This window comes from Asparagus officinalis, chromosome 7 (genome assembly GCF_001876935.1).
Source record: "Asparagus officinalis chromosome 7, Aspof.V1, whole genome shotgun sequence".
Classification (NCBI taxonomy): Eukaryota; Viridiplantae; Streptophyta; class Magnoliopsida; order Asparagales; family Asparagaceae; genus Asparagus; species Asparagus officinalis.
This window is the reverse complement of record NC_033800.1, coordinates 16,238,579-16,265,584: the sequence shown is the minus strand read 5'-3', so window position 1 is coordinate 16,265,584 and position 27,006 is coordinate 16,238,579. Positions and strand designations below refer to the sequence as shown.

Genomic DNA, 27,006 nt, shown 5'->3' with positions numbered 1-27,006 from the left:
ATAGTTTTCAGATAACTAAACCGCTTATTTTTATCAATCTCACCGGTAGCGAATTCAAGATTTTGAGAAAATTGTGCCATTATATAATTAATAATTAAAAACTTTTATTATTGCACTCTTAAGAGTTTTCATATTTTGAAAAAAAAAAATCTAACAGTATCGTTAGTAACACTATCAAAGACATATTTCTCAGTGTATGTCGTCAATAAGTAATTATCGAGCCAATTATCACTCATTTATTCTACCACTTAATCTTAATTAACTTCATTGTATAAGCAACCATTTGGACAGTCATCTTAGCCACGTATAAAATCAGCGGTATCTTCAAAACACATTACACAATAGTTTTAGGCTTAATTGCACTGTATATATGCCCTGTAGTTTCACCTACTTTGCACATATATATAACCACAATTGTATTTTGTTGCACTTAAATATTTGAAGTTTCTAAAAGCTGCACTTTAATACTCTTAGTTTTAAAATATGAGAGTTTCTCCCCAAAAATTCTCACGAAACACTCACATATTAATTTGAGAACACTTCAACTCTTAACATTTGTTAAATTTGTTGTTAAGCTTATCAAAATTCTATTATATAATAAAATTAGAGTAGATTCAAAGTAGGCCCTTGATATAGGTTTAATAATAGATTTAATAAAAATAAGGGTTAAAATATTCTAAAGTTAAAAGCTGAGTAATACATGAGAATTTTTCGGGGGAAACGCTCATGTGTGATTAACTAATGGTACTACCCCAGTTGTATTTTGTTGCACATATTTGCACATATATAACCCCAGTTGTATTTTGTTGCACTTAAATACTTGAAGTTTCTAAAAGTGCACTTTAATACTCTTAGTTATTCAAATATGGAGTTTCTCCCAAAAATTCTCATGAAACACTCCCATACTAATTTGAGAACACTTTAACCCTTGATATTTATTAAATTAGTTGTTAAGCCTATCAAAATTCTATTTTATAATAAAATTAGGGTAGATTCAAAGTAGGACCTTGATATAGGTTTAATAATGGATTTAATAAAAATAAGGGTTAAAATATTCTTAAGTTAAATTTTGAGTAATACATTAATTTTTTGGGGGGGAGGCGGGGAGAGCTCTCATGTGTGACTAACTAGCGGTAAAGGTACTAAAGTGTGAAATTTTAAAAAGTTGAGAATATTTAAATGCAACCAAATACAAATGAGATAAGGTGTTAAGTGCAATGAAACCATCGTTGGCGTGTGTGTGTGTTGGGGGGCTCTTGATCAAAGTGGGGTCACATGACCCCACTTTAGTATGGATAGATATGCCACCATGTCTCACTGTCCTAGAAATTAATATTTCAAGTTTAATCATGAAAGTTCGTGCCTATATCATATACTGTAAATAAATACTAACAACCTTTCTTAGTTTAATTGAGGGTAAATTACACTAAACACCCTAGAATTTCTGCATTTGGGAATAATCCCCTTAAAACTTTCAAAATCGCACTAAAGACCCAATAAATTTTGTAGAGAATACTGGTATCTTATGGCTAAATTATAATAACCCCATCCCCACGACCCCCCAACCCCACCAGTAACTTTCAAAATGACTTTTTATGTTATCTTTTTGTTCTAATTTATGAGAGTTATCTGCAAAACGTGGAAAACTTATAGGGAGTTTTTTGTAATTCCAAAAGTGTTGATGTCAGAAACTTAATTATGGGTGTTATAGTGGATTTAGAAGAAATTAAGGTCCTTCAATCTTCTTTGATGACTAATTGCTTTGGGCAAAAGACAAATTCCTACACGTACAAAATATTAGAGGGTCGGAATTAGATTCTCCGGTGGTTCTTCTCATGATCAAGTTAGTGATGATCTTTTATGGAGAAAAATGTACCAAAAGAAGTAGTTTTAGGTTTTTAGTCATATGGAACAGCGTACCTTCATGCGTAAAATAATATGCATAGCGTACCTTCATGCAGAAAAATAATCTGCATATTTATAACAGGCCTAAAAGGGTATTTGGGAAGCTTCGGTTAGGTCCATGTAGTCGGCTAAGTCAGTCGATACTTTACACGCATTGGCCGTTAGTGGTCCAGTCATCCTTGCGTTTAATGCAGCAGCGAAAAAATGGATAAGGTGTTGGCGTGGTCCGAGGAGTCATTATGAGTTCAGTCGAGGATAATGATGACTTTGACCATATATTTAATGCGACAGTGATTAGTGGACATTACGGGATAAGACAAAGCCCGTGGTTCAAGGTGCATCGCTGGGTTCGAGTGGAGATGACTTTTCTCTGGTCCTTCGAGAAAGTTTGAGTGAGGAGGCATTTCGTCTCGGGCTTTTGAGAGAAAAATTGGGTGAGGATGCCTTTCGTCTCGATCTTCAAAGTGCTTAAAGGAGGGGAGCTAGCGTTCTAGAGACTCGGGTCATGTTATGTTATAATGCTTAAGTTGAAAATTTGAGAAGCGTTTTAATTAGTTTGATTTTGAAAGTTATTAGATGCAAAACGCTAAAAGGTCTTGGGGGTTTAATGTAATTTACCCTTTAATTAAATTTCTAATGATTCAATTCCATCCATCATTATAAGAGCCCTAATGCTTAATCAAATCACCAGTTCATTAGCTGTCCTTAGGGATTATGAACAATAAATTACTCGTGACTCTACATTGGCCCCTCGTGACAACTAAATCCAACGAAATATCAATCATATAACAGTGATCCCAATAGAAAAATTGGCTCTTATGAGCTGTAGCTGACAATAAATAAACCTACTCTTGTTCATTTTATTTTGCACACTAACCGAATTTGATCTTTTCTCTATTTAACTCTCCATTAATCAAGACTTCGAAGTTCGAACTAATACAGATCAGAGATGCCCATACGAACTCCTATAGTTGTGTAGAAAGCATGTTCACGCGTTTAATAGTAAAAATCTATCCATATGGGAAGGAAACAAGAAATCTTTTACTTGTTCGGTTAAATATTGTACACTATATTTTTCTTTATATTTTTCAGTCCAAATTTCTTATTTATGTTGTGTCAATCCAACACAAACCATTATTTGATTTACATAATTACTCTAGAGACAAGAAATGGTAGGGTGCCTATTGATTGTTTCTCGGAAAAAAATATCATGTCTTGAAGAAAAGTAATAATCCGAAAGAAAGAGTATTCTTAGATTAATACATTTATATCTAAATCTTCATGTTCTACATTGACCCAGGAGTCGTCATCACTTGAAACGCCATGTGTCTAGTGGATCCAGTCTACTGGATATTTTCTCCATACATTGAGGGTGAGGAGCAAAGACTTTACTGCATACATAGGCTTATCCAACGCATATAGGAAGACATGAAACCCTAATTTCTGTCCAAATTTGATGCTAGCTAGGTGGACACGGGGACTAGCCTCATGAGGCGTGTTTGAGTTTGTTACACGACGAATTCTTTATTAAAGTCATAAGAAAGAAAAAAAACAAATTTAGTGTCTATACTCATGGAGGCACATGTGACATGTGAGATCACACACGTCTATTTTTCCCATACACGTAATATTTCTTCCTATCTTCGCGTCATAGTATTTCTTCCTATCTTCTTTAAAATAGACAGTGCGGTCGAAAATCCATTAATGTGTTTACTAGAAAGAGTTTTCAAGTAAATTAAATACCCAAAATCTCAACAAAAAAAAAACAGAGAGAGAGAGAGAGAGAAGTTAGATAATTGTGAATCGTGATATCTCTGACTATTTTCATGCTGAACATAACAATATATAACGTTCTCTTTTTGTTAATGATTATAATTGAGTTTGCGAGTATCACTAATATATGGTCCTCTGATTCGCGAGCTATGATCCTCTGGTTCGCGAGCTTGGAGCAATTGAGCGTGGTCTTATATACGGTGCCATTTCCCAAAGATTATGTACACTCGCATCGAAGTGGAATGAGATTGTGCGGTGATGATTGCTACTCTAGTTCTTTTTTCTCTTGCATCCTTTGGGCATGTCGTCGATGATGTTAATCTACCTGCTAGGCCTTCTCTTTTGTAGCTTCACTTATAGTGGGGTGTTTGGTTCACCTATTTTATGGAAAAGTTTTGAGAAAACACCTGGCAAATGGCGTTATCGTAAATTATGGATTTCTGTAGATTTTCATAAACTTTGTTTAGTTCAACATTGAATTTACGGAAAAGTTATCTGTAAAGTACAGAAATTTGTACGATTATACAGAAATTGTTTTCCACTAAAAATGGCGGAAAACACCAGAAAATCTAACGCATGTATTAAAAAAAATAATTAAGTACACCAGACAGTTCTCATGTGATTTCTCATGGACATTGTTAGTAAGCTATTTTCTATAAAGTGATATCCAACCAAACAAAAGAAAAAGATAACAACATATTTTCTATAAAGTTAGGAACTTTTTCATACTTTGAACCAAACAAAGAAAAAGCAAAAAACAAGAAATATGGTACTCTTTGAGTTCTATAAATTGTTCCTACAAATTTTACAAAAATATAAAAAAAAAATCTATATTTTGAATGTTTTTCTTTTTCTATAATTTATAGAAATTGAACCAAACACCCCCCTAAGAGAAGAGGGACCAATTGTGTAGCTCATTCTCTTGTTCGGTTAAGAGCTAGAAGTGGGCGGGACCAAGTACGGAGTGACTTTATCCCTCTATACTCGCAAAATTTTGTGCTTCATGATCTTGTTGTCGGTCTTTAATGAATGAAGTTCTCTTCCACTAAAAAAGTTTTATAATAAAATTGTATCACAGTTAACACTATTCCAGCCAAAATGGTATATTAAACAATATTATAAACGTTCAAATGTCAGCTAAATTTAGTGCACACGTACGGCAACTCATGCCATCATAAGCTATTTTCATTAGGGTCTAAGTTTAAAGTGTAAACCATCGATCATTGGGCTAAGAATTCAACCCAATAAGAGCGAGCAAAATTCTTCATAAGTAATCATATTTATTTGCCACAAAATAAAGGGTGTAATTTAATTTAATTTTATTGTCAGTTGAACAAAGATTTAGCGGGTCTTTGAGCCGAACTTCTTTTCTATTGATTTATTATTATTATTATTATTATTATTATTTGGTGGCTGGTCATGGCGCACAGTATAAACTGTCCATCTCCCAATCATCCTTTTGCCAACCAATCTCAAATTTCCAGCCAGTTTAATTAGTAGGCCTTGCAATATAAAAGGATGAAAATTTTGTTTTATTATATATCTAAACAGCCCGAAAACTTAGATTCTTCTCAACGCAAATAACAAATATTCATCATGAAAAAACCCAAGTAATTAAAAAAGGCGAAATTTATAAACAAGAGAAGATTATGGGGGAAACTAGGAATTCTACTCTATACAACTTGCTATATTACATATATAATAAGGCCCACTCCCTTATTTTTACAATTCCTCCAACATCGGGCTAGTCCAAATCTCACTTTCCGGTTGAAATCACCGCCCAAAAACACGCCAAAGGCCCACGTAATAAGAGGACATAAAATAAAAATTAAAGATATCACATGGATGTCCCAAAAAAACCCCTTATCACATAGGAAAAAGAAAAAAAAAGAAAAAAAAAGAGGAAAAAATCCAAATCGGATCCGGGTTCGAATCTTAAGGATCCTCCGTTATACTCGCAAGATGAGGCCTCCAAACTCCGACTCGCCCGCTTCTCTTCCTTCTGTTACCCCCAACCTTTTTATCCGATAAAATGTCCTGCAAGTACTTATCCTGCTCCACTGGCTTAAGGTCCTTGGGCTTAGAACTCTTGTGGGCCTTACTCTTCTTTTTCTTATCCGGTACGGATACAGAGGGTATAAGAAAGTAGAAACTACCCCGTTTGAGCTCGGACTCGGGCGACACAATTAAGATCCGACCCGCAACGCCGCCGTTCGAGGAGCAGGGCGTGCTGAGCACGTGACCGGGATGGGCCGTGAGGATCTCACGGGCCGAAACCGGCCGGCTGAACTCGTCGACGTGGCCGTTGAGATGAACGACTCGGATGACGTCGAGGGCCCCACACGGAAGAACGCAGGCTATACAACAACGAAGGCTGTTGCCCATCTTAGAGAGAGAGAGAGAGAGAGAGAGAGAGAGAGAATGAGAGAGATTCTCTTTCTCCCTCTCCTTTGTTTAATTTGGTTTGTTTCTCTCTCTAGGATTTGTGTTTCTTTGGAAGGGGAGGAGAGTGGTTGATTATATAGACGAAGAGGGTATAGAGTTGTGTATTATTATATTTTGGTGTTTTTTTTTTTAAAGAGTAAGAATGAATCGAAGCGCTTATTTCTATTGGGTGGTAGTTGGATCGTATACATGTTATTTTAGTATTTTTGCATATATGCTCTCCTTTTGTGGTGACTGGCATATTTATGTTTCACGTGTGGAGTTTTATTTTTTTTATTTTTCTCTTTCTCTTCTTCTGGCCTCCTATTGTTTCAATTGTATAAAAAATGTTAAGTTTATATACTAGATAAGAAAATGTATAAGGTAAATGGGAATCTAGTTACTTTGCAAATACTTCAACATATAGTTTAGTTTCTTATATATAGTGTGTCATTAATTGTTTGATGGTTGTGAATATTGTGATTCATGTCGGATCGTGAATGAGACTGTGATTAATTGTCTTTGCACTATATAAAGTTCTAATTCTTGTTACTCGAAAAATTAGTTATCGGGAATACATCAATTTTCGCTTTACACTTAATAAAAGTTTAAGTGATTATGAAATTTGAAAGCTCCGCTACTAGGCTACATTAATTAATGGAGGAGTAGGAAAACGAGCAATGATCTTGGCACCTCCAACACACATCATAGCGGTTTCTAGCTAGTATTTTATCATAATGTTAGGAACAAATTGTAAACTTATAACCCCAATTTTGACCATAATTTTATAGCAGGACAGCGGAGATTAAGTGTTAATAAATTCGTATAATCTTGAAATATTGAACACTAAAATAAATAATAGTACAGCATGTGACCATAAACGTAGACAAACATTTATGCTCATAACACAATCAAATTCACGGAATATGCACATATGGATCAATTTGCATGATTTTGGAGTCTATATTAATTAATCTAAAATGCAAATTTTTTAGAAGGAAAGATTGCGAAGGGTGCATGTGCAAAAAACACTTGCCATCCCCGAAAGGTGAGCTAATGTGGTTCCCCAATCTTATTTATATTCTTAAGTACTAACTAAAGTACTAACACACCTTGTTATGGCTATTAACAATATCTGTCTCAATTATTCTTTTGGTGGGAATAACAAATATAAGGTGTAAGTACGAATCATTTGACCTGTGGCTCACTTGATCTGTCATAGAGCTAGGTTTCTATAAATTAAACTCTCCAATGGGCTAATTATTTTATGCTGATTGAGAAATTAAAGGGTCAATTTTGGTCACAAACTTTAATTTCAAGTTAGGTTAATTTAACTTCAAGTTAGGGTGTTACTTTGGTTTTTAGGCTTCACAATTAATGCAATAAATCATGCTAGATACATGCATGCACGGCTGTCACTGAGTGAGATTTTGGGCTTCCGAGGTCAATCATGATTGTGCTCAGATTTAACTAGCGGGTGAAAATGAAGTAATCTTGGTTTTCTTAGAGCTCCTTCCACTACATCAAGATTACCATTATATACTTTTAACATATTTTGCATGTTGAATTAGACTGAAACCTGAACTATTTTAGCTATACCAATTCTTTATTACAATATCATCAAAGCAACCATTCTCATAAATAGTTATAATATGTATAAATTTGTTCTCATCAAACCTGAAGCCGATCGTTATTTACATATACATAACTGTAATGACGCGATTCTCGCTTTTGGTAAAAAATGATAACAATCTTCATATGATCGTGAAGGATTAATTGGACTCAATTGATCAAATTAGAAAACACACATGAACATAAAATGCACGTTACAAAATGTCAAAAAGTAAATGTCCACGTACACTTTCAGTTTAGCAGTACATACCCGTACGTAATTAAGATGCCATAACCCCTTTTTATTTCTCATTATAATGATTTAAGTACGTCTGTACGTAGTTACTCAACATGGGACTAATGAAACACACAGTATATATAGTTGAACTCAGTCAAGATCCACAACGGCCAATCAACATCATGCTTAGGCACAATAAATGTTAATAGCAACTTCCCTAATTACAGGCTTTTGCTGGTAAGTGGGGACTCATCCAAAGTTACAATGCAACGGGTTAACGGGCGATCTTGCATCTACTGTTTCCCTTTTTAAGCCGTCGAAATTTGATCCAACGGCTGCGAGTGAGGAACATATCCATTGACAGTTCTCCCTGATTCCTGGTATCTACTGTCTTGTGGAGGGGACCATTGTTGGAGATTAATTATTGTGTTATTTTGATTCAAACCTTTAGTGAAGAGTGCTAACTAAGTGAAGATTAATTATTTAACAACTATGATTGAAACAATGTATCTTTTTTACTACAAAAGTTATGTGCTAACTAAGTGAAGATTAATTATTGAACAACTATGATTGAAACAATGTATCTTTTTACTACAAAAGTTATGTGAAGAAAATCCAATCTCTCATCACCTTTTTAGTTCATTTTTTCCCATGGGCTTACAGTTAATTATGATATTATTAGGTTGTGGTCAAACATGTAGGGGTGTAGTGCAAATATTGTTGAGTCTAATTGCGATAACAATGTTGCCTTTTATGAGAAAGTTGTATGATCCTAAAACTATGGTCCTAGATGAATGTTTTTGGAATGTCTCGCTCATAAAATGTTACTCTACCTCTCGTAACTTCTTCCTCTAAAAAGATGTAAGATCTTTTTGCTTCTCTACTCAATGTAATAAGAAATGCATTATTTCACAACTAAAGTAAAAGTAGGTATGCTTTTATCATCATATTGCAAATAGCAATACTAATGCATTCTTTGTATGTAACATATATTTTCTTTCCACAATAAAAGGAAGTCTACATGATCACATTTAAGATACATATATTTGTTTCAAATTAATTTCACAATATTTTTCAAGATCAATATAATAATTATTACCTTCGCGCATGTGTGCGTGTGTGTATATATATATATATATATATACACACACATATACATACAAACACAAACACACACACACACACACACACACACACATATATATATATATATATATATATATATATATATATATATATATATATATATATGTATGTATACACACACATACATACATACATGTTCACACACACACACAATGATCTAACACTACAACAGACAGGTCTTTTAGCGACCAACTTTTTTGCGAGAAAATTATTTTCCTCAACAAATATCACTTTCGACGAGGAAAATATTGTTTCCTCTGTAAATATCAGTAGGTCTTCTACGAGGAATATATTTTCCTCACAGTAGACCACATTCTACTTTTTTGCGAGAAAATTATTTTCCTCAACAAATATCACTTTCGACGAGAAAAATATTATTTCCTCTGTAAATATCAGTAGGCCTTCTACGAGGAATATATTTTCCTCACAGTAGACCACCTTCTACGATAAAAATTTTAGTTCCTCGCTAAAGATGATCATAATTTGGTCTCCTAACTAGTTATTTTATTGGCGAGGAAATATATAATTTTGGTGATGAACTTTTTCATCGCGAAATGCACATTTAACGAGGAAATAATCATTTCATCGCTGTTCTTTTGGCAAAAAATAGAGGAAAACCCGCCAAATGTAACAGCGACAAAGTATGATCTCCTCACTGAAAATCCATAATCTGCGAGGAACCGTTTCCTCATCAAAAGAATCAATTAGCTCGTTATTAGTTTGGCGGAAAATGTGCAAAACCCACCAATTTCAATAGCAACAAATTTAAGGCTTCCTCGCTAAAAGTTTTTGTTTTACGAGGAACCGTTTTGTCGTCAAAAAGAACCTATTAGCGAGGAAATTATAGTTTTCTCATTATTAATTTGGCTAAAAAATGTGCAACACCAGCCAAATTCATTGACGACAAATTGAAGGTTTCCTCACTAAATTTTTTTTTTACGAGGAACCCTTTCATTGTTAAAAGAATCAATTAGCAAGGAAATAATAGTTTCCTCATTATTAGTTTGGCGGAAAAATGTGCAAAACCCGCCAAATAGATATAAACCAAACATGCAATGAAATCTTTTATTCCTATTTGGCAATGAAAATAGATATAAACTACATTAGCTTTGAGATGTGGGAGATTCTCCTCACAAGTTTAGGCATTACTTCGATTCTAAACACTCATTAAATCATACATTCTAAGCTTGTATAGATATATCCGCCTCAATTAGATATTTATGCCTCAGCAAGATATTTCCACTTTGAATATGTTTTAATGCCTCAACCGGGTATCCTATCGTAGTAAGATCTTTCAATCTTGATCACAACAAATTTTCTCTTTGAAAAGATAGCTGAAAGATATACATATGTTTATATTTTCCCCTAACCCCTAAATCCTAAACCCTAAACTCTAAACATGGTCAGAGTAAAATATCAAACTTAACCCTCTTAATAGATATACTCTCTTTGATGCCGTGTACATGGAGAAATATGTAATTTAAACAAGAAAGAGTCAAAGCTAACATATATACCGTCAATCTAAAAGAAAAGCGGGATGTCCTGGTGAGGAAGCCGGAGAAATTACATGTATCGAAAAAATAGCGGGAGAAATAGCGACCAATCTAAAAAATAAAAAAAAAAAAATTTGAACAAAAAAGAATGAATAGATTTACCCTAATATCTCTCTCAAATAGATTTACCCTAATATCTCTCTCAATCTCAACACGACGATGCAGTGACGCACTTTGAAACTTAGAGGTTCTCGTTTACATCTAGCCGATGTATTGAGCTTTCAATTTTGGTAAGTACTGAGAATCAATCTTTTATTACTTCGCCCATAGATTCTTTCAATTTTCTTCCTCAATATGTATAAATCTTTTCTGTTTGATTAATCGAGGTCAAGTTTTATGCTAGAACAAGGTCTGATTATCGTCAGACTTTAAATGATTTGGGTTAATTTCAATTGCCCTCTTAATCTCTTATTTTAGGTTTGATTATTTGTACAGTTGGTGAACTCTAATGGAATTTTAATGGTCAGTATTATTGTTTTGAGTTTTGGTGATCCCCGAATTGAGGTGTGAGTTCTATTTTTATCAGTTATTATAAAATCTGATCTTTTCTGTCTATTTGAAACAGTTGCTAATTATATCTCAAGTAAATTTAAAAAATAGATATTTTTATTAAAATTAAGGTGGGAAACTAAATTTGTGGGGATTAAAAAAAACGGGGGAAACAAATTATAATTAGCAAAAGGCGGTGATTTAATTTTATTTGTCCCTCAAAACCGCTCCGCTCTCAGCCTCCCACCCGCGAACTCCCCACGACCCAAAACCTAGCTAGGTGATTTTTATTTCCCCTCAAAACCCCTCCAATCTCAGCCTCCCACCCGACCAGTACCTCCCCACGACCCAAAACCTCCCCTCTCAAAAATTTCAATTGACCTCCGATCTCACCTCGATCAAGACCTTGAGACCTTCACTTTCCCTTATAATAACAGATTTAGGCGTCTCTGGTCTTTCCAATTCGTGCAATTGTGGTTGCGTCTCTCCCCTTTCCGATTTCTGGCAATTGCATGTGCTGATCGCCTCACCCCCACAAAGGTATTTTGAATTTTCCTATTATTGTGATTAAATTATTCATTAAACTCGTAAAAATTCCCAATCCCTTGTTGATTCTGTGCATGTAATTCTGTAGAGAAAAACTCTCTGCTTTTCTATTCTATACAAAAAAGAAGTAGTTTTAGTTATTGTTCTTATTAGGAAAACAGTAATCAAGATCAAAATATTTCATGCTCTCCCTCAACCAATTTGAAATTTCTAATTATTTCGGTACATAGTAGTCTATTTTTATTTGAAAATTTATGAACTATTTTTAGGATTAAAAGAAAAAAATTAATCTAATACTCTCCGTAACCATAACTTGAGATCATTCTTAAATGAACACTACAAAGTTAAACCATTTCTGTCGAGGGGCTAACAGAAACCACCATTAAGGTTATCAGATCATATAGGAGTCTTGAGTTGAATACAAGAGTCTTTATATTTGAATTACTTAATCCTTTTTACTTTATAACTCTATTAACTGTATTTAATTGGTTCGTCAAATTTAATGTTCCATACTTCTCTTCATATTCATATTTTATAGAAAATTCGTATGGACTAAATCCTTTCAAGGATGTACTTAACTTATTCATGTATGTTGGGGATGTTAAATAAGCCCTATTGTTTAATGAGGAAAATTTCAAACTTTCAGTAGTCGATAACCTTCTGGAACTTGTTTAATTCTTCAGGTGTCATTAGACAATGCCAGCCTTTTCACTTTTTTCGAAGTAATTTGACCATTGGTCTTGATGTTTCTCACTTTGTACTTTGTAGATATGCTTCCACTTTTTTTTTCCTTTCTGATTATGAGCACTGTGCTTTATGTGGAACAGAAGCAAACTGTTAAACCATATCTTGATGTTGAGTTCCTTTGGGGGTCTATCAATAATTACTCAATTCAATTTATACCCTGTAGGCTGTCTAAAAATCACAATAGATAGCTGATCCCCATCAAACACCGATGATGGAAGTTACAATCTGACGACTTCCAGAAGGCTACAATTTGAAGACTTTCACGTAGATCGCTGAAGGTTACAATCTGACGACCTTCACGACAACTGATGAGAGCTCTAGTTTAACAGCCTTCACCATCAACATCGAGAGTTACAATCTGACGACTCTTGCATATCGAAGAGCTAAAGCAAAGATTACAAAATGACGATCTTTGCAAAGCTTCGACAGAAAGAGACTACAAATCGACGGTCTCTTCAAACCAAGATGTGGAAATCCTCCCCGCGTACCAGCATCAAGACATACCGCGTTCATAGCCACGAACGCAGCGCAAACGCAGCTCCAAACGCTGCAAACCTCTATACCGCTGCCAGACGCAGCTTTAATCACCGCCAGACGCAGTTCCATAACACTACGAAACGCACCTTCAAACATCAAAGAACGCAGCTCCATATCGCTGCAGAACGCAGCTTTCAAATTGCTGTAAACGCAGCTCAGATCCGCTGCCAAACGCAGCTCTTAAATCGCTGCAAATGAGCTTCCAAACGCTGCGTCCGAGCTTCCAGATGCTGCGTTCAAGCTTTTAGGCATTGCGTTTGGACACAGAATTCATACCAGAACGCGGGCCTGCGTTTGACTCGAGTTGAACGGTTCCAAAACCGTTTCCCACGATCTGAGGGGATCACAACTCCACTCAGGAGTGATTTAAGGGGCGGTTACATCCCATTAGCCCCACTTAGGAGTGAATTAAGGAGGTGGTTACACCCCTTAATCCCCTATAAATAACTGAAAATCAATTCAGTTCAGGGTTCAGTCTGTTGGAACTTCTTGGCAATGAAAAGAGGATCCTTCATCCTTCGGTTGGAGCTTTGGAGATCGGCAACAAGATCTTCTTCATCCTTGGCTTATAACCGACTTTCGGTTAAATCAACTCTTTCATAGAGTTTTAAACTCGTTCAGAGTTCTCCACAACGTGAAATCGTGAGGAGAAGACTACGTTCCAGTGAAACAAGACGTCGGATCGTCAACGAGAAGCAAACTCGACGCGAGCATTCGAGGGAGGCATCTCATCGCCACCGTGAAGAACCCAGAATTAAATAAAGGAGAGAATCAAATTCATTCTCTTCTCTTTTGTAATTAGGAAATCCAATTGTAACTGAGATTAAAGGAATACAAATCAAATTTTCCTTTATTGTCTTTTTACTGCAAATTTCCCACCAAACATACCCCTCTTAAAGTCTTTTATGAATGATGGGAGGAAAGGAATAGACTTTTGCCTGTATGAATCTGAAACTATATCTCTATTGTTTTTTTGAGAGGGTACATTATGCTAGAGTCTCAGGATACCCTTTGCATATAACAGTAATAAACGAGGAATATCAGTTGTTTTGTTTATGGAACAGGAACATCCAGGTCCATGAAACCGAAAGTGGATCATGTGCTTATGAAATTGGAAAGAACTTTTTCTCTCTTTTTATTGAAAACCTAGACTTGTCTTACAGCGTTGGGTTTGGATAGCCTTGTGTGCTCTTTCTATATACTTACTAACACCTTTTACTACTTGCATAAAAGAACTTGACTATATGCACTTCATCAGTGTAATACTTTCATAATGGTCTAGAGGTTGTTTATAAAACAAACAAAATGGCAATTGTTCATTTTGTTGATGTAATCCTTTTACTGTGGATCGTTGCTTGTGGATCGTTGCTGTAAATTCTTTTTTTATGTTTATTTTGACAAAACATCAAAGGCCTAATAGAGGTTAAATGATGTTAACTTGTTTGACACCTTCACACTGAACCTCAGGATATCTTGGATCTTATAGAATTCTCGAGTCAAAAACATGAGAGGACAGTATTAATTTTGCCATTATTAATGCTTCATGGTTACCTTCTCAAAATTTTATTTATTTTGCGCTGTGCCTTATAATTCCTTTGTATACCAAGCTAAATTCAGATAAAACGATGTTGGATTGGCATAATATTAGGTGCCATCAGCACTCTGTCCATATTATGTGGACTTGGAGTACAGGAGCAGGCTGCCATCACTACAGCTGGATTCTTATAGACATTTCTTTAGAGCAGCAATTCCATGCACATCCATATTAAGAGCAATGCCGAGAGTCATCCATTTGATGATTTACTAGCTAGTAGCAATTGCTGGAAACCATTTCAATATTATGATGTTTTCCTGTTGTTTTTTATTATAGGTACATGATGGACAGAAGTTGGATGTTTGTTAGAGATAGGTTTCACAACCCTGACTTCACCAATGGTTTACAAACATTTTTGGATGCTGCGAAACAACACCTAGATCATGAAAATAAGACGTGTTGCCCCTGTGTTAAATGTCAAAATGCATTGCCGTGTCTTTCTCTACCCGAGATACGCAGACATATACTTGTAAATAGAAGAAATTTTGTTGAGTGAGAAGGAGCAGCTGGCAATTAAGAGATCAGGCTATAGATTGTAAGAAACAGGAGGGGAAATGGATGGTTTTAGATATGTTTATTAGCTGAAAAGATACAGGTTCATTATCGTCCAAACTTCAAATAACTATGTTTAACAAATTTTGAAAATGATCAAAATTGCAAAACCACTGCAACGAGTTCAAAATAGTTTGTGGCATTGTGCACTGAAGTGGGAAATTTATTTTCTTCCATAACTGGAGATGTAATTAAAAGTTCCACGTACATGATTATCAGTAGCCCTACCAGAAAAAGATACAGTTATTAGCAAGAATAGCAGAAAAATTTTCTTTGAGACTCATATAAACATGGTAATGATTCAAATAGATGAATGTTACATTCTTTTGCATTTTGACCATTCTAATTGTCTGATAATAAACAGTGAGAAGATGTACCGTAACAAAACGCCTACCGTTCAAAACAGTGAGAAGATGTACCGTAACAAAACGCCTACCGTTCAGAGTTCTACTTCTGGTAAGTAGTGCATATTTCTCTTATAATTCATGATTCATTCACTTGGTTGATTAGAATATTATTATCAATTTAACGTTTATGTAACAACAGGTAATGCACCAAGTAATCAATCACATGCAGAATTATTGAAAAAGAAACGTTCTCATGCAGCAACTAGTTATCTGCCATACGTGAATTCTACAGGGAATGGATCTGGTTCTAATCCGAGTAAATATGCAATCTTCATTTTACTGCTAGAATATTTAAGTACTGTTAGTTTTTACTTATCTAACAAGTGTGTATGCTAATAGGTACAAAACGTACTCGTCTGCAAACTTCCAATCAAGAATGCCAAAATTCTGTAGCAGATGGACTGAATTCTAGTAGTACTGTTGTCACCACAGAACGAACTACTACTGGTAAGTGGTGTTGAATTGAGCTGAATTCAGTTGAATTGAGCAGAATTGAATTATTTTCCTCTAAAAGGTGTAGAGAAGCTGAATTGAATTTCATTTTCATCAATTGCAAATTACAAGGGTATACCTAAACTACAAACTCGAATGACAGGGATTAGAGTTAGTGCACGTCTTCAGCAACAAAGTGTTAATGATCAGCCAGTGGTAAACACCATAGTTGAAGAGCGAGATGATAATGTGATGTCAGATATTAATCAGGAGCCTCCTTCAGGTATACAAAACATTATATACAAATATTTTAAGAATTAAATATACGTATGTGTTATGTTCTTAATAAAAATTATGTCAAAGGTACAACCAAAAAGGTGCGAGGGAAGACAAGAGGAGTGAATGCAGATAAGGTGTTCTCCCAATTGAATTCTAAAATACCTGTGACTCTGACCGAAGAAAATGGCAGACCTACGGGCCCTTATGCTGAGATGTTTGCAAATGAAATTGGTTACACAATTCGAAACTACGCCCCACTGAATGTGGAAAAATGGAAGAAGATTGAAAAAGCAGATGTGGAGAACTTGATCAAAAGAATGCAGGTTAGTGATGATTTGTTTTGCTAAAGGCATTATATTGGTTGCTTTGATTTGTTATATTTAGTTTGACATGAAATTATGCCTGTGCAGAATAAATTTGAATTTGATATGTCGCTCCCTTGGGTCCAGAGATATGTAATTACAACATGTCAGACCGTATATTGTAATTTTCGTTATAAGTTAAAGAAACATTTTGAGCAGTTTTCAACAATTGAGGAGGCAATTGAAAACAAACATGAAGCTGTCAAGACTCAGGAAGAATGGGAGTTTCTTTGCACTCATTTTTCTAGTGAAAAGTTTAAGGTACAATATCTTTTTTATTTTTCTCCACGCATTACATTTTTTTTTATTTTCATTTACTTCTTTCTAACTGTATGTCTCAATAATTTTAGATTCGCTCAGAGAAGAATGTTCTTAATAGGTCAAAGTTGACATATCACCACAAAGCTGGGTCAAAATCATTTATGTCACACCAAGAGCAAATTGTAAGACACTTTTTAGTTTTGCTTATAAATTTGTAACTTAATTGTGTACATATATATATGCTAAAAATGAAAACATGGTTGAATGCAATAGGCAACACAGACTGGAGAGATGCAATGTGCAATTGATCGTTTTGAAACAGAGTATAGAAGCACAAAAAAATGATGGGACTTGGGAGCAAAGGAAAAATGGGTAAGTAACGTGTCAATGATGCATGCTTTTATAATATTTTAAGAATATAGGTGAAACTGATATTACTGTTCTAAAGAGGATTATATTGATTAGGTTGTAATTAAGAAGTTGCATATGATTGAACTGGATATATTTTTTTTACTTATAGGATCAAATGATAAAGATGCGAGCAGATACCACTCAACCTGATGGAACTCGAACAATGACAGATGAGGAAATTTGTGCAAAAGTTCTCAAAGTCAAATCAGGCTACATTAAGGGATGAGTGAAATGTCTGAAAAGAATAAAGAGTTGCAAGAATAGCTTCAAGAGACCCAACAACTTGTAGGAACTCAACAACAGAAGATCGATGCGCAAAATGAGGTAATCCAAAGATTGGAGGAGCAAGCCAAAAAGTTTGAGGAGTTTATGGCTAATTTTTCGAGGCAACATCCATCAGCTTAGTATTCTTAGTGACTTAAACTTGGAGAAATGTTTCTTTGATCGTGTTGCATTTGTTATTGCTTTAGACTAGTATTGTTACTTATGATAGTACCTTTCTTGCTTTATTTATTTTAATTGTTTTGATGTACTGTGGTGACAATTGATGATAATTATTTATATTTTGTTTTTTTTCTCTTAATAGCATTATTATTGATGAAATAAAATTTCCTCATTATAAGTTTTCTCGCTATAAATTTAGGTCGATGAAAGTAAATTTCCTCAAAATAGACCCTACAACCTAAGGTGACGAAAATATGTTTCCTCGCAATAGGCCACATACTTATGTCGTCAAAAGAATATTTCCTCGTTATAGAGTATACTGCTTACGTCGACCAAAACATATTTCCTCGCTATAGTGATACAACCTATAACGACAAAAGTAATTTTCCTCGCTATAGACCATATAACCTATATCGACAAATGTAAATTTTCTCGTAATTGAATTTATTTGGCGAGGAATATGGGGTACAACCTATAATGACAAATTTAAATTTCCTCGTCTTTGAGTCCCTTTACTGAGGAACTGTTTCCACGAGAAAAAGATACATATAATGAAGAAAATCAATTTCCTCGTTAATGATTTACCTTTGGTGAGGAACAATTTCCTCGTTGAAAGGTACTTACAACGACGAAAATAATTTTTTTAGAACTTTTATTATATATAAATTAATTATTATTCACATATAATTGGCGAGGAAACTATAGTTTAGCGATGAAAAAGGCATGAGATTAGGTGAGGAAAAATATCGAGGCTAAAGAGTAACAACGAGAAAAGAATATATTCATCGCAAAAGGATTTCGTGAGAAATTATAATATTCCTCGCAGAAACTTTTCTTGACCACCCTACTGCGAGGAAATGGTGACCAAAGTTTTTTCCTCGCGAACACACTACGGCGAGGAAATCTCGACTTTCAACGACAAACTTGTTCCTCGCGGATTAGCTTTTCTGTTGTAGTGTAAATGTCTCAGAACATCTTAAAATAAAAAACACAATTTTTCATTACTTCTAATACATATTATTCATCGTCTCTTTAGTTGTATTATTGTTAAATCTTTAATTTTATAATTACTTGATGCAAAAGTAACTATAACACAATATTAATAATTTTTTGTTTCAATATTTTTAACACATATTTTTTATTTTCTCTTTAGTTATATTATTATAAAAATGTTAATTTTACAATCACTTGATACAAGAGTAACTATAACACAGTATTGCTAATTTTTTATTTATATACATTCAGAGTATATAAATCGAAATGAATGGAGTAGATTAAGTAAATTTATTGTATATAATATTTTTGAATGCGCTTCCTTAAATTGAATCTAAAGTGTCATTTTAGAAATAATTTTCCCTTATATATACACACATACACATACATACATATATATACATACTTGTTTTGCAAGTGGTCCCAATGACTCCGAATCAGATCCAAAATTATTCCCAAAATTAACGTATCCCAACTTAATTAACTATTTTCAAAATATTCTTGAATACCAAATGTCCAACTATAGCAAGAACAAGAACAAGATCCACAATGCATGATACTCTTGTTATGTACTCTTCCAGTGACTACGTTTCTCAAAATTGCAATGCAAGTACAAAGGGATGCAATAAAATAGAAGAGAACGCGTAGAATACGTACAATGGTGCGGTACGGTAGTATAATTTCACGTGCATGGATTAAGTTTCTCTGATACGAGGCTTTGGGTGCCTTCCGAAAAAGGCATTTGAAATTGTCGTAAAACTCTTTTTTTTTTTTTTTAATTTCAAGTTGCGTCATTCTTAAAGAACTTGATAGATCGATAAGAAGCTTAATAATGATGACAGGTTGAGATTTTGAATGACAGCAGAATTGGACGGACACTAACATGGGCTTTGGCCTAGTCAAAATGTGAGAAGTTTTGGCCTGCCAACTGCAATGCGAGCCTGTTAGTCACGTGGAAACAAGAATGGGACCACATGGGAGCGTTTGACATTCAATGTGCTTTTTTTGTTTTCGTTTTTTTTCAAAAAATAATGAAACATGTTTGGGAACTTGGGTGTTTTTTTGAGCTGACCATTCACAAATCCTAAAAGATCCATGCTTTTCTCAAAACACATAAAAGGTGTTCTGAGATCCCCGTGTCTCATTTTCCCTAGACCAACCCGATCCCCTTTTCTCTCCCTCAACCCTAACACCGTCGCCGCCACTCTGAATCGTCGCTAAGCCTCAGACTGAACGTCGCCGCAGCCTCAGACCCGTTGTCGCAGGCTGTCTCCGCGTCGGCGCAAGCCTCCGAGTAGAGTGCCACTACCGCCTCCACGTCGCCGCAGCTGCCTCCTCGTCGCCGCAGTCGCCTCGTCGTCGCCTCTTCGTCTCCGTTCTTGCTCTCTATTAAATGAGTGTGATCCCAATCTTAAACCCTAATTTGACCCAATGACTTTTTCTCTCTCCCCATCGAATTCGTTCAATGCATCTGCCACCTCTGTTGACAAATTCAGAAAGCAGCAGCAACTCAGATCTCAAAGGTTTGATTTCTTTAATCTAGGATCTAATTTTCATTTTTTTCCCCTTTGATTTAATTTATTTTTTCTCACTTTCTTTTATCAGATAGGAAGTTCCCAGCTTAATTTGGCAACGAGACATGAACCTCATTTTATAAAGTTTGGGTTGCGCAAGTAAGATTCTTCTTCAATTTCAAACTTTTTTTTATTTTTTGTCCAAGATTCTTCTCCAATTTCAGAACCTCATTTTATTTTTGGTTTTTTTTATTTATGGCAAGAATTATAAACATTTCAAGAGTCATATGCTGTAATGTTATTGTTATATGTTTGTGCTTGCCCCAAAACTTTACATGGTGTTTTGAAAACACGTTTAAAAAATAATCACCATGACATAATGTTTTTTTAAAAAACACAATAAAAAAACACTTTGGTTACCAAACACAGTTGATCATTAGTTGGTGTGTTATTCGCATTGATTGTCATGGTGGAGCCAAGAATTTTGACAAAGGGCCCAAAAAATTAAACTCTCATCTACAAAATTAGAAGATATTTGAACTCTTTTAAGAAATTGTTCTATAGTTAAGTCACTACGTTGGTTCCTTAAATTTTAGTATTTGAAATTAGTTTTTTAAATCATGAAAATTGCTATTAGGTCAGTTAAAGTTTTACTTATTTTTAGAGTAGTTCATCCACTCATGAGTATAACTAGCGATTGAAGAGATTAAATTTGAAAAAATAATTATGAGAATTGAAGATGCTGATAGTCCACAATAATAGATTTTACTTGTAACCCTACAATTGCTACTTATTGTCTTGATTGGAGGGATTAATTTTGAAATATGTTAAGAATTGAGGAACCTAATAGGAACAATTGAGGGGTTAATTTTAAAATAACCTAAGAACTAAGGGACCTATTAGCAATTTGTCCGATTTGAGGGACCAATTTCATAAGACGAAAGATTTAAGGGACCAATAGGGGAAAAACCGTACTTACCCAAGAGGGGGCCAGGGCCCTTACGGGCTCCTCCCCTAATTGGTTATGTATGATATTCATCAATGCAGCCTACATATTTGTGCAGATAATATCTATTTTGTTAACATGTTTTTTGCATTTCTCCAATTTATTTAATTTTTCTTGACTGGTATCGAACTTAAGATATCTTTCTAGCAAAATAAGCTACTAAGAAATAGAATCAATAAAGTCTGATTGCTCTATCGGCTTTCATCAGGAAAACAGGGACCACTTATTTTTCTCCTGCTCATTATCTTCCCAAGTTTGGACACATTTTAAGAATTACTATCTCCCTTTCCCATGGTCATCATCTTTTGAAGATCTTTTATTAACTGTTAATAAGCTTCATGGTAGAGTTGGTTACATATGGCGCAACTTTTTTTCATATATCTGCTGGAACATTTGGATCAGTAGGAATAAATCAATTTTTGACAAAACTATTTTTTCTTACAAGAAGATTATTAACCAGTCGGCTTATGGCTTATATGATTGGTCAGATAATGGAAGAGGTGTTGCGGCAAAGAAACTCTCTGCAAGATTTGAAGATTTTCCTCTCTCTCGAGCAAGTGTCTGAAGATGGAGGACTTTTTGAGTCATCTTTTATATAGTTTTTGTTGTGTATATAGTTGTTCCTTATCTTTCATATGTTGACTATAGAAAATTAAAATTTACTATGCACATGTATGGCTGGCTTTGGTTCATCCTTAAATCTGTGTCAACGGTGAATGACGGCAAGGCCCTCTCTTCATCTTCATGGATCTTTGGATGAAGAAAGTTATACATCACTACTAGTAGAATTTTCATTTTCTATTTTCCAACATTTTGGACACAGTTTGTGTCTTACTTTTGTAACTAAACAATTTTTGGATTCTTGATATTTTAATGAACGGGGTTCTACCCCTGTTTTTCGATCAAAAAAAAAGTCTGATTGCTCTATCATGAACATAATAGATGTCAACACTAATTTATCTTCATTTTGCGAAATAAACTATCATTTCATATCCGTTTTCTTTTAAATGTGTGGGTAAGTAGTTCAATGAAAACAATGCTTTATTCATTACATGCATTTTGACTTTATTAGTTGAGTTTTTTGGACGCCTCAAACCATTAACATTGTTTAACAAAATATCACATTAATTAGAAATGCAATTTTTGAAACAGCAAAAATCTAAGACAGTCACGCGCGAGACGCTATTCATGTAACAGATAAAATTGCAAATTTGTATAAGTAAATTTATTATTATCATTATTTTCCACATTTACGCTCCATTGATTTGTAGCCTTACATGTGCGAAAGATAGATTTGTTGGGGAGCAAAGTGCAGGGGTATTTCACTCTCCCTGCCTACTATAATATGCGCAACTCCGAAGCCAACCCACAATCAACAATCAACAAGATATAAAACAACCACAATCAAGAAAAAAAGAACATTGGGATTTACGTGGTTCGATCGACCAACTTCGACCTACGTCCACGGGACAACAATATGAGAAATTTATTATGTATCAGAGAGAACTACAAGAGGAACCACTCAACTCTCGTCTCTCAATCTCTCAACCTCACATATATAATCAACTCTCATATTCTCTCCAAAGACCACTCATTATAATCTTTTGCAAGGATAAAAATCACGAAACCCTCGTCTCTTGCACAATATTCTTGAATCAGTCTACGCCCTCTGCTAACCCTAAATTACAAGAATATTAGCTCTCTCTATCACATTTTCTCTCTACTCTCTTCTTCTTAGTTTTTCCTCCAACAATAGAAGAATATATAGTGAAATCAAAACTCTATCTCTAGCCTAACTTCCTAATTAGAATAGGATTCAAACTCCTGATTATGATGGAACTTAAACTCCTAATCATGATAGATCTCTATACCTATCTAATTTTTATGAAGTTCTACAAAGAATCAAAGACACAATCCTAACAATCTTCACCTTGGATTTGATTCCCAAACTCCCTTGAAGATATATCATCGTCGTCTTGAAACTTTATCTCTCCCGCTAGAGTCTTCTACTTCTTTCGCACTTCAAATCGAAGCAGTCACACTCCTAATCAGAACACCTGCACTCCAACTGGTTGTCTCGTGACCCTCACTATCATTTGCTTCACCGTGGTGCCTCCACCTCTCTTATGTGCACCAAGAGATCTTCGCCACCTCTGACAATAAAAGCAAATCAATCATGCTTGTCATCCCAACTTGAGCCTGACAATAGCCTCTCCTAACTTGTTGTCATTATGCTCTACCTGCATTGCTCGTTTTGAATCATATCGGTGCACCTCTCCTACTCCACACTACGAGCTGGATGCCTCTATCTCCTCCATCACTTGGCTTGGACCGAATATGAGCGCTCATCGTCTTCAAGTCCAATGCCACCATCTCTATTACCCTATGTGTCACTCGGTCGTGCTAGCTTGCAAGCTCTACCTAATCTGGCACTGTCCTCCTCGAGTCTACACACTAACTAACTATTGCTCCCGCGATGACTTTGACTAATTATATGCTGATAACTTTACTGTTAGAATCACATCTGATCCTCTATGTCAGTCTCATTTATCGCATACTCATTTTCCCTATCTACCATTGTAGGCATCAAAAATTGCCTATAGGTCTCCACGAACAGCTCAGTGTTAAGGAACGACAATGAACGTCACTATCTGGTTCACAGGAGTTCGATTGACGTCGGTGAACGCTTGAAGTGAATCAACGAACTACGTGAGCTGACAGAATTTCGGAATAACGAAGGCACAGGCTAATCGAGAGCCCCGCGATGTTTACAAAAAGAACAACGCCTTTCGTGTCTCGTTCGTTCTACAGATAATCCAACCATCGGGGCTGATAGAACTCTTCGTCAGAATTCCAACGCAATTCGAATCACTAAAATCCGAGTTCGGACGAAGAATTTACAGCGGGGTGTCCTAAATTTTTGGGGACGCCCCAGGGGTGTCCTAGATTTTTGGGGACGCCCCAGGGATGTCCTAGATTTTTTGGGGACGCCCCAGGGGTGTCCTAGATTTTTTGGGACGCCTCAGGGGTGTCCTAGATTTTTGGGGACACCCCAGGGGCGTCCTAGATTTTTGGGGACACCCCAGGGACGTCCTAGATTTTTGGGGACACCCCAGGGGCGTCCTAGATTTTTGGAGACACCCCAGGGACGTCCTAGATTTTTAGGGACACCCCAGGAGCGTCCTACATTTTTGGGGACACCCCAGGGATGTCCTAGATTTTTGGGGACACCCCAGGGGCGTCCTAGATTTTTGAGGACACCCCAGGGGTGTCGCCTATAAATAGAAGCCTTAGGCCTCACTTTTGGGGATCTGGATTTTTGGAGAATTGGCGAAGCCCTGCTGGAGTGAAGAGTATTACCCTTCGTCGGTAATCCTAAGAAGAGCAAATATCTCGCTTTATCCGAGATAGGCGCTCCAAGTTTCTAGATCTCCTCGCGGATCGACGAAGCTCTGCCCGATTTTTCTGGATCAGATCTGATTGCCAGGTAGTCCACGGATATCGACGTCCCCGTCACAGGCTAAAGACCCACGCAAGCAAGAGACGACAAACGGATCTTGTGTTTATTTTCAAAAAAGTTGTAATTTTTATTTTCGTTATTTGAATTCATTTATAACGTTTGAAGTTTTAATGAAATCAATGATGAATGTAACTTTTGACGAAAACAAGCCGGCGACCACAGTGGGAGCCAACGGCCTCATTGCCAAGGCCGTCGTGACGCAACCGGCATTCAAGATCCGGGTGAACGAAGAGATCGAATACGAGTTCGATCAACAAAAGTTTGAAGAGTACCTCTCTTCCTCCTCCTCCAGATCCGCCTCTTCAAACAGGCGCAGGAAGACCTCATCTTCCAAAGACGTTAGGGTCCACCCCCACAGTCCAAAAGCAGGATTATGGCGCATACCTTCACACAGGTCCTACGTGCAAATCCCTTCAACCAAGATGCCTTCGAAGCAAGTGCAGAGAACAAATCCTTTACCACAAGGAATCAACAGCTCCAAGATCAGAGTTGAGATCCAAAGTATTCCGAAAATTCGTCCCAGTCAACCGCGAACTTTCGAAAACTTTGGAGGGGGTTCTGTAGGCTGTCTAAAAATCACAATAGATAGCTGATCCCCATCAAAACACCGATGATGGAAGTTACAATCTGACGACTTCCAGAAGGCTACAATTTGAAGACTTTCACGTAGATCGCTGAAGGTTACAATCTGACGACCTTCACGACAACCGATGAGAGCTCTAGTTTAACAGCCTTCACCATCAACATCGAGAGTTACAATCTGACGACTCTTGCATATCAAAGAGCTAAAGTAAAGATTACAAAATGACGATCTTTGCAACGCTTCGACAGAAAGAGACTACAAATTAACGGTCTCTTCAAATCAAGCTGCGGAAGTCCTCCCCGCACACCAGCATCAAGACACACCGCGTTCATAGCCACGAACGCAGCTCGAACGCAGCTTACAAATCGCTGCAAACGCAACCCAGACGCAGCTCTAATCGCCGCCAGACGCAGCTCTAATCGCTGCCAGACGCAGCTCAAATCGCTGCCAAACGTAGCTCAAATCGCCGCCAAACGCAGCTCAAATCACCGCCAGACGCAGCTTCCAAATCGCTATGTCACTAAAGAGCTATATGATAACCCTGACTTGTATATGCCACTTCAATCATTTTGTATGACGAAAAAACAGGTACAAGATCCATACGGAGCGACGCTTGTCATCCCCGCAGGAACATGGGGTGGAAAAGAAGTCGTCTACGGCAAAGGAAAAGAAGCTCCGATACCCGATCACTTCTTAGAAGAAGAAGACGATGAAGATAAACCTGCCCCTCATCTATTTAGATATGATGCGAAAGCGCGCGATATGATGGAAAGGTATGGATATGACTTCACACTCGGAGAGGGTCTTTGCTTTGGTCGAGGTCCGCGAGTTCCACCTCGAATGGCCTATGTACCAAAGGAAAAACCTGATGATTATTATCGCCACAAAAGAGGTCTTGGTTATGTCTCCTCATCCGACGATGAATGTTGCTGGAAAGTCATCGATCAAATTGCTAACAAAGCTAGAAACGGATACTCATCTGATTCTTCAGCTTAGGATTCTGATACTAGTATCGGTGAGATGTTCAAAAAGTTGATGTCGAACATGGTTACGGTCGATCCTACCACAATAGAGGAAGACGACCAGATGCCGATATGGGAAGATCCTTGGGTTCATCATCTAAACATGCAGTATGGTGATAGGTTCGAACAAAGAGAACCTCCTACCGAAGATCAAGTAGTCCAAGTGAATATGGGAAGTGAGGAAAATCCGAAGCCGATATTCATTAGCGACAGTCTCCTACCCGAGGAGAAAGAAGAGTTAATCTCTCTTATCAGGGAGTACATCGATGTGTTCGCCTGGAATTATGAAGACATGCCAGGGCTCGATCCAAACGTAGCAGTGCATCGTCTTAATATTAAGTCGGATGTCAAACCTATTAAACAACAACAAAGACGGTTTCGTCCGCAAATGATGGAGGCGCTCGAAGCTGAGGTTAAAAAGCTTGTCGACTCGGGCTTCATTAGGGAGGAGCAACATCCAGAATGGCTTGCCAATATTGTCCTGGTCCTTAAGAAGAACGGGAAGATCAGGGTTTGTATTGACTTTAGAGACCTCAACGCTGCTTGCCCAAAAGATGATTTTCCCCTTCCCATCACGGATGTTATCATTGACAATACGTGCGGATTCGAGAGAATGTCTTTTATGGATGGTTTCTCTGGTTATAACCAAATAAAGAT

At 36.3% G+C, this 27,006-nt stretch overlaps 1 protein-coding gene across 3 annotated transcripts; it reads left to right on the top strand.

Moving 5' to 3' along the window:
- Positions 15,523–17,489, top strand: LOC109849221. Of its 3 annotated transcripts, none has more exons than XM_020419039.1 (9): positions 15,523–15,571; positions 15,662–15,778; positions 15,862–15,969; positions 16,118–16,237; positions 16,318–16,556; positions 16,755–16,856; positions 16,946–17,038; positions 17,130–17,228; positions 17,377–17,489. In XM_020419039.1, the coding sequence occupies exons 1-8, from the start codon at positions 15,529–15,531 to the stop codon at positions 17,199–17,201; spliced, it is 894 nt and encodes a 297-aa protein (XP_020274628.1). In that variant the 5' UTR covers positions 15,523–15,528; the 3' UTR covers positions 17,202–17,228; positions 17,377–17,489. The 3 variants fall into 3 exon arrangements, 2 of the variants coding, with proteins under 2 accessions (XP_020274628.1, XP_020274627.1); XM_020419038.1 differs by having other exon boundaries at positions 16,644–16,856; XR_002249032.1 differs by lacking the exon at positions 17,377–17,489 and having other exon boundaries at positions 16,644–16,856; positions 16,956–17,038; positions 17,130–17,173.